Source organism: Raphanus sativus, chromosome 7 (genome assembly GCF_000801105.2).
Source record: "Raphanus sativus cultivar WK10039 chromosome 7, ASM80110v3, whole genome shotgun sequence".
NCBI lineage: Eukaryota > Viridiplantae > Streptophyta > Magnoliopsida > Brassicales > Brassicaceae > Raphanus > Raphanus sativus.
In genome coordinates, this window is record NC_079517.1 from 9875606 (window position 1) to 9884789 (window position 9184).

General features: G+C 37.8%; 1 protein-coding gene, 1 long non-coding RNA gene and 1 pseudogene across 2 annotated transcripts; 1 reads left to right on the forward strand and 2 right to left on the reverse strand.

The window, feature by feature from the left end:
• Positions 1–11: 11 nt before the first annotated feature.
• On the reverse strand, positions 12–5159 carry LOC108817647 (probable metal-nicotianamine transporter YSL7). The gene is made up of 6 exons (XM_018590387.2): positions 4579–5159; positions 1985–2148; positions 1810–1907; positions 1587–1721; positions 1310–1499; positions 12–1235 (listed from the first exon to the last, which is right to left on the reverse strand). Exons 1-6 carry the CDS (start codon positions 4967–4969, stop codon positions 135–137), a joined length of 2079 nt encoding a protein of 692 aa, XP_018445889.1. The 5' UTR covers positions 4970–5159; the 3' UTR covers positions 12–134.
• A 1055-nt stretch (positions 5160–6214) lies between these two features.
• Positions 6215–6990, forward strand: LOC130497486 (uncharacterized; annotated as a pseudogene).
• Positions 6991–7755: 765 nt separating this feature from the next.
• On the reverse strand, positions 7756–9178 carry LOC130497743 (uncharacterized). Its single transcript, XR_008936744.1, has 3 exons — positions 8450–9178; positions 8176–8366; positions 7756–8089 (listed from the first exon to the last, which is right to left on the reverse strand). It is a non-coding gene; the product is annotated as an uncharacterized LOC130497743 (long non-coding RNA).
• Positions 9179–9184: the final 6 nt, after the last annotated feature.

Here is a 9184-nt window from a genome sequence, read left to right on the forward strand (position 1 = left end):
TAGAAAACCAATAATTCAATCATCTTTTTATACATAATTGAGTAGAACTGAAGTTGAAACTAAGAGAGAGAGACAAGAAACATAGAAAACCGTAATTCTAGAAATAACAAATGAAAAGAAAAACCAAAACACAGTTAAGAAGGGTTTAAGAAAGAATCAACCTTAACGTTGGTAGCGGCAGACAAGAACTTCATGCAGATAGGAGGCTTAACACTAGCTAAGGCAAGTACGGAGCTCGGTAACGTCCATATCCCTTCACCACATATCAAACCAGAAGCAACAGCTGAAGAGTACGCATCTGCTTTTGGTCTATTCAGCTTCCTCCATAAGAATAGAATCAGACTTCCCACGCACATATCGATCGTGAAGTAACCTCCGATGTAAAACGGTATAGCCATAGCCATCGGGAGAGGGATGAACCGAGACCAGTTAGGCCCCACGGCGTCTCTCACACCGTTCACAAACACTGCTGCCGCGAAGAATATGTAACAGAGCATGAGGCAATTGTGGGGCAGAGCAGAGAATCCTTCTACTCCGAGTATCGACATGTTTCTGTAGACTAAGGCGTAAGGTGCGGGATACGCGGTTCCGGTTTGACCGAAGTCAGGAAAGGCCTTGTAGAATAGCCAGAAGACGCAAGGAGAGATGACGCAGCCCATCGCTGTGCCAATCGCTTGGCTCAAGAACATTGATCTCGGCGAAGCTAATGTCATGTAACCGGTTTTGAAATCTTGCATGAGATCAGAAGCGGTGGAGACAATGTTCATCATGACACCACAAGCCGCGAGTCCTGCCAAGACACCTCCGTTGGCTGCACCAGCCCAAGCTCCGATGGTGAAAATGGCGAGTTTTCCGTAGGTAGAAGCTAAGGACCAGTCGGTGAGTCCGCAGCCGTAGGCGTTACAGAAGGCTAGGACAGGAGCGATTATGTACATGGTCAAGATGTGGTACCATCTGAGCTGAGGGAAGATGTGTGGAACTGTGATGATTGAGATTATGGCCATGACTACGTAACCGGTTACAGCGATCCATGATGGAATTCTGTCTTTGAGGAAAAGCTCTGTTCTTCGTTTGTCGTCGTAGGAAATGGTTACTGTGTTTGATGGTGACCGGTCGTTTACGGGAAGAGCATCTCTGTTCTTGAACTGCTTGTATAGACCGACGACAGTGCGGCCTAGGACTTTGATGAAGTTGTAGAGACCATCACCGAGGATCATAGCTATGGCTATAAACACCTGTCGCATTGATTAATAATTAGTAAATATCTCAAGGAACTTGTGAGAGAAGAGAGAGAGAAAGAGAATGATACCTTGTAGCCTTGAAGGCCGTGGAGACTAGTTGAACTAAGATCAGCAGAGTACCATTTGCCTTTTTGGGCACCAATGAGAGGCCACATTACACCCCATGATAGTATTGATCCAACCAGAAGCGACACATTGATTAGATATGGACATATCATTCCAACACCAACATATGTAGCCGAGAAATCAAAATAGAACCTGTTTTGATGATATTCACAGACGAGAAGAATTAAGATGATGTCCTAACTGAGTAGACAATATGTGGACTGTGAAAATATAAATTACTTGTTTTCGTAGGCTTCGAGACCAAATGTAGGGAAGTTAGCAAATCCACAGCCGTCACCAGAAGTGAAGAACCATTGAAAGAAACCCCACAAGAAACTGAATGAGAAGAACTTTCCTAATGCTCTCACTTGCTTCCTGTGTTATTCGACAAAAAAAAAAGTGATCAATATTCAGACAAGAGAAACCTCGTAGTAACATTGGGGAGCCATGGAAAGACTCTTACTTTGCGAGCTTGGCACCCTGGGGAGTGTGGAAGCTGTTGATGAGATGAGCAGTTGCAGTACCACTAGGATATGTCAATTTGAAGTCCACTATCATGATCTAGAAAAACATGAGTTTTAGTAGATAAGACTTATTGTTACAAAATGTGACCGGAGAATGTATAATGAAGGACGTACCTTTCGAAGGGGAACAACAGAGAAGAGACCAAGAAAGCTAACGATAAAGAGAAATCCAATCATCCAACCCAAATGAGGATTCTTTATGTTGAGAGGAGTATTAGCTTCGGCTGATTGTTTAGCAACAACATCACTCATCCCAAAGAGATAACTACCAAACCCTCCTGTTCACAAATATCAAGTCAAACCGAACAAGCAACGTTGAGTTGATGATCTTCACATACAGATTAAAATAACAATTACACACAGCAGAGGATCCAAATATCTCACATCATGACAGAACTGAATCTTTCAACTATTGAGCATTACGAGTATATCACTTGAAATTTCATTCATACTAACATATAAAAACCCCTTCAAACAAATTTTTTATTGATATACAAAAGACTAGTTTCAAAAAAAAAGATTTTTTTCAATTTAGCATTGTCTGGGGAACCTATAATTGAAAAATTAACGTCGTTCATGTGAACATGTTTACATATAAATCAATTCCTTTAATTAAAAACCAAAGCAAAATCTAAACATAACTCAAATCCCCTCTACTTAATTAATGATCTTATCCTTTTGATTAGTTAAAAAAAAAAAGACGATCATGTGTGTACATCTAGCCAGCTCTACGTTACTCCATGTTCCCATTTGACACACATGGTGGACAGAGGCCACACACAACAAACATTGACTCAAAACAGGAAACAAACGTTGACTTGATATTTATATATATATGGAATATGGATTATAAATTTATAATCACAATTAAACAATTTCGGATCTAAAAGTCTATCATTGAAAGCATATTTACTGAACATATGAGATCTTCCTGTATTCATCATTCACAAATTTCATCAAGTAAATAAGGTTTTACTATTCAACATGAATGGACATATAAATGTATAATTAAACTCTTTAAACAATTTGTATGATAAAATTTATTAAGATTTTGTGTTGAATAATTAATGTTTTAGATATGGATTAGTTACTTTAGTTAGAAATCAAATCATAACTTAAATCCCATTAATTAGTGGTCTTACTCCTTTTTTTTTTTGAGAAAGGTGGTCTAATCCATTTTTTTTTTGACTAATAATGGTCTAATCCATTTTGCTTAACTGAAATTAAAGATCACGTGTGAACATCTAGCACACTCTACGTAACTACGTTACTCCATGTTCCCATTTGCCTCACATGGTTTGCTATGCATAGCAAGTCAACTCTTACTAAATCATTTGACGTCAAGATCTCTAAGAGAACGAATCACGTGAGATATAAAAATTTGTTACCTGGAAAGTCACCGCTCTACGTAGGTCATCTTCTACCAAACGCTAAAATTTATTTTGACGTAGTGCTAACGCATAATGAAAAAATTCTACGAAACACTAAAAATTAAACTATTTGGTAATATTAAATTTAGTGTGTGATAAACAAACTTAGATAATGTTCACTTATTTAATAATAAATGTTAAATTAAACACATATATAACTAATATAATATATAATACAAATATATTTAAATAATTTCTTATAATTATTTAATATATAATTTTACTAAAGTTAATTAAAACCGACTCCAAAGAAAATTTTGAACAAATAAAATATCAAAAGAGCTAATATATAGTTGTGCACACTGATATTTGATGATGACACAATAACAATATTAACACAATTCTATTTCTAAAATAAATGAAATGCAAATCGAACTTCCTTATAAAGCGCCGAAATCATATGCAAACAAAAGATTTACTTGACCTAATATTTTTTCCGTGTAGATATCTTTTTATTTTTATCACAAAGTCGTATAACATTGCTCTCCGATTTTAAATGTAACTTCACTTGCATTAAAATTGCCATTACAATACATTTAGTAAACAAAACACTAGCATAAACTTTTTATTACTCTTTATGTTTTAAATTAACAAACTTGTTTACTTTTTACACATATTATGAAAATAAACTAAAATAAACTAAAATTTAATTATAACTATACAAACTTTTAATCTGGATAATTATGTTAACTATATGAATATATTAGTCTAGTCATAGCAGCAACAGACCTACCTAACTAGTGTCAATAATTTGTATGTTTAAAATCATTAAATGTTTAGAATAGATATGATAAAGAGAAAATTATATAATTCTAATAAATTTCATTTAATATAAAATATTATTTAAACTGAAAGTTTAAAAGTTAAATTCGGATCTACTAAAATCTAAAACTTGCAAAGAATAATAAAATGTTCGTAATATCTTTTACAAGATAACTTTATATGACGTCAGAAATGAAAAAATAATAATATTTTTAACAAGTAACAACTAACTCTACCAGATAATCATAACACGTGACTTAATAATTGAACTTAAGAATAAATAAATAACTCAAGGAAGGATATAATCTGTCTTTTTCACAGAGCCGCAAAAGGTAAAAAAACTATAGACTGTGACAGGAGCGAGCTGGAATCTGTTACGATTCAGCTGACGCGTCCACGTCACAATATTTGAACAAAAATCATTTCCAACTTTATCTACTCACCTTCGAAATTATCAATTTCAATTTTTCTTTCTAAAAAAAAAAAAAAAAGAGTTTGATCGGAGAAGAACGTTACCGCTAAAGGCGATCCCGGAGGAAGCGACGACGCACGTCTGAATAACGGTGTTCTCCTGCCTCGTGAACGGCTGTTTCAGGATCCCAGCCTTGTTGAGTATCTTCGTCCACGTCTTCACGAAGAAGAAGCTCAGCAGCCCCGCGGAGATGTTGAGCGACGGGATGATCCCCGTCGTGAGGTTCAGCTTCATCACCACGAAGGTGAAGAGGATCGAGAGGATGAAGCTCACTACCATCGCTCTGAACGTGATCTGGTTCTGCCACGGGGGAGGAGGATCGGCGCTCTCCTCGAAGATTCTCTCCACGGAGACTTCTTCGGCGGCGGATCCTCCTCCTCCATCTGCTGCGGAATTGCGATCGTCGTCGTCTTTCTTGGCTCGCTCTACCTCCATGTTAATAACTCGGATCTGGTGATGACCTAGAGAGGGAGAAGGGAGGGTGTGGTTTATTTAATAGGAGAATCTGAGGAGGGAAACGCGGCTATTAAGAAGGAAATCGAAAACTGATTCTTCTCTTCTATTTCTATTACATGTGTGAGTGAGAGAGAGACGTGAGAGCGAATCAGTTTCACATTCTATATTTATAGTCAATACTCGTTTTTCTCTCACACACGGATTCTGTACCGACGTATATGCTCCGGTTTTAACATTTTCGCTATTTAGTCCGGTTTACATTTTCGCTATTTAGTCCGGTTTTACATTTTCGCTTATTTTTATGTAGTAGTAGGCGACTTAAAATTTTAAATCTCGATTGTGAGTTCTCATAATAAATAACTCTCTTTAATATTGTTTTGAAAAGTCAGATGTGTACAAGAAATAAAAATTTCATGCGTTACATTAATACATTGTCCTTAACAACTACTCATTTTCATAATAAATGTCATTATGACTTTTTTTCCTTGTTAAATAAAAAATATTATTTTATAATTCTAATACAAATTATATTAATATTAGCTACAAATTAATTACAAATTGCATTGATTTTGTAAATAATTTTATTTATTTTCAATACTATTGGTCATATATGTATAACTAATAACAATTTCGTTATTTTTTTAATTTGTGTGTGAAAAATGTCAAACCGACACTTATTTAGAAACGAAGAAAATACTTAAATATATATAGTGAACTTAATTATTATAAATCATTATCATTATTACTATATTTAGTTTCTTTATTAATTAATAATTTGTTTATTTTCCTTATAAATAACTTAAAAAAAAATTCTATAGATTTAAGTATATGTTAAAATTTACATCACTATTCGCTAAGTAAACATTTATATTTACTTGTTATTGACCCAACTGTATCAATAATTGTTATAGTTTTTTAGCTCATCAATTATTCATTTGGAAGAGTCTCTTTTGGGGGGTGGGGGGGGGGGGGGGGGGGGGGGGGGGGGGGGGGGGGGGTGGGTTCTAAAGGAGTTTTCCTTTTAAGACAAAAGAAAAAAGGAGAAAAAACCAAATCCGACGTTCCCATTTGGATTCTCCCGATGTAATTTAGACGGCGTAATGCTCCGAAGACTTAACGGAAAATTTGTCCACCGTTAAGTGACCATTAAGGTTAAAACACAATAATAGAGGGGCTTTTTAATAAATATCTTCACCGAATCTTCTGCTATATCCTCTTTTATTCCAAAGCAGGAAGAAGAAGTCAAAGACAACAATGGCGTCGTCCTCCGCTCACCTCCTCCTCCTCCTCATCGTCGCGATCACCGTCTCCTCCCTCTCAATCTCCACCACCTCCGCACGTCCCTGCAAAACCTTCCTCATCTCCTCATACTCCCTCTCAATAACCCCAGAAAACCCCACCCTCCTCGATCCCCAATCCGATCTCTCCTCCACCCGATTCGTCACCGTCTTCACGATCCGCCGCCTCAACCCCAACCCGATCGTCCCTTTCTTCGTCAACCGCCACGGATTCGAGAAGCAGCCTCATCATCAGATCCACCACGAGGAGGAGAATCGTCCTTCTCATCAGCTGTCTTTCCCTTTCGTCTCGGAGAACGTCAAGGATCGCACCAGAGACATCCTCAGCGTCGTGATGGCTCTCTTGTTCGGAGTCGGGTGCGGCGCCTTGACCGCCGCGACCATGTACCTCGTGTGGGCTCTGATCGTGAATCGCCGCGGGTACAGTTTCGAGAGGAAGAGGAAGATGATTACGAGAACGAGGAGTCGGATGCAGCGAGCTTGAAGAAGCTGGGATACGTCAAGATCCCTGAACCTGTCAAGGAAGCTGCTTAAATTGGAGTTATCCTATTTACCCAACCAAACAGACACTTCTGCATATTATTTACGTTATTGTCTGTCTATCTATGTTGCGTTGCTTATCAGTTAATTCGAATGTTTGTATGGATTTATCTATTATAGCTTAATATATAATACTGATGAGATATTATCAGTGCTTTACAATTTGTGTTATGAATGTAATGTTTATAATTTAAAGTGTGATTGTAATGTTGTTAGTCTTGTCTTAATAGATAAGCAGATAGCTCTTATAGATTTTTTTTATTCATTCTCTGCCACCAATGTGGCTCATTTGGAGCTGATACACTCCATTTCTTGTTGTCTTGTTGACTAGATAAGTAGGTATGAATCTTATTGAGTAGTTTGTATTGCCTATGACAGTTAAGTTATCTTTTATGTATGAAAGAGATGAAACAATTATGCAATCTCTAGTTAGGTCTCTGTCTTTCACATTCTTCTCAGCTTTGGTTCTAGGATATGTATGTATGGTTTTTACTGATTATTTGTTATTGCTTATGACGACAGTTTGTGATCTTTTTGTATGTCTGGAGTCTTAAAGCGCTTATCAATTGACTGTGGAGAAACAGTTAGGTTTTCTTTTCTTGATCTGTCCTCCCAACCTTTTGCTTCTTGGTTTCGCTCTAGTCTATCAGTGATCTGCCTGATAACGACTATCAGATATGTTGTGTCGGATTCTTTTTGCCCCTTTCTGTATATTAGTTTGATTGTAGCCTTTTATACCTGAATTATCTCCAAAAACAGCAGTTCCTTCATAGTTTCCTAACGCTTTCAAATCACATAATTTCATCCCGCTATTGACATAATTTGATTATGTGAACAAAAAAAATTGCATTGATCTTGGAGACCTCTTTAATATTTTCATATGAGGCCGAATATGCTGTAGAGCAGTAGCCTGATGATTCCATGACAAAGACTAACACGGGGGCATTACGATAACAAAGAAGAGTCTAATTGTTACAGCAAGACGAGTTAACGTTGCTACCAGAGAAACATATGTTTTATGACAGTTCCAGACGAGTGTCTTTTAAGTTTCTAAGACTCAACTTGCGAAATGATACGTTCATACAGAATATTCAAACAGATAACACAAGGGAAACAGGTGATGATGCCCCCAAATGAGACGAGATCAATCAGAAATGGGTCAGGTTCTGTGGAAGGAGGATCCTCCCCATGTTCACCACCCATTTTGTGCACATCATCCGGCGACAGTATCTTTATGTACCAAACGCTGTTCACAAATGATCTGCATAATTTTCACCCCATTTTCAATCAAACTTTATTCCAAACAAATGAAGGAAGGGAAAGAAGAGAAAGAGAAAGAGTAGTAACTCCCAAGGATCATCGCCGAGAAGAAGATATCAATCCTCCTTGTCCACGAATACAAGCTGCCAGCCTGATCTAAAGGCGTCTTCCAACAACCCTTTGATGTCAAACATTTTACCCAACTCTTCTATCAGCTCTTGATAGCTGCTGAACCTTGATATGTCCAGTGACCTCCCCACCGAACCTGATTTATAAACCTGAACACCATACAATCATCAACCATCACTATATTAATGTTATAAAGTACCTTAACAAAGTCAGACAAAAAAAAACACAGCACCTTAACAAAGTTCTCTTTGTGTTCAACAACCCCATGTGCTGCTAACTCGGTAGTTCCTTGCAAAGTAGTGTTCTGAAATCCAGAATCTGTCAGTGGCATTGAGGAGGTATCAGCAGCAGCATCTGCTGAAAAATTACCAAAACGAGGAACCGTGGTTGGGAGGAAAAGACCAGAGTCCGAATCACCACCAAAAAGAGAGAGGTTTTGGGTACTTGGAGGAGGTTCCAGAGATGGACTTGCTCTACCGTAGGCTTGTCCAAGCGACAGTGGCTCAGAAAAAAGTTGGTTTCAGGATAGTGAGAGTGTTTTAGAGACCAATCCTGTGTCGGTGGTAAATTGCTCAGAGTGACCAGTTATAGAGAAATTCAACAGGTTGCTACTACTATCTCCTCCAGAGCCTTGAAGGCTCAAGTTTTGTTTGCTGTACTGGATTAGCTGCTGATGTGAAATTTGTTGTTGGTAAAATCTGAAGGTGAAATCAAATCAGAATGCTGCCACACACGGTCCGGTTGCTGTGCCTGCACAGCTACTTGGTTACTAACTTCTCGTCGCATATTCTGCTGAGGAAGATTCTCACTCAGAATCTGCGTCTGAGCCTGCAGAAGATGACGTGGGATTTGCTGCTGGTGATGTTGCTGCAAGTCGGAATTGTGGATGGCAGCTGATTGTTGTTGAAGATATTGGTGGTTTGGCTCTTGGAGATGGACAAACTGCTGTCTCAGAGGATCACCACCA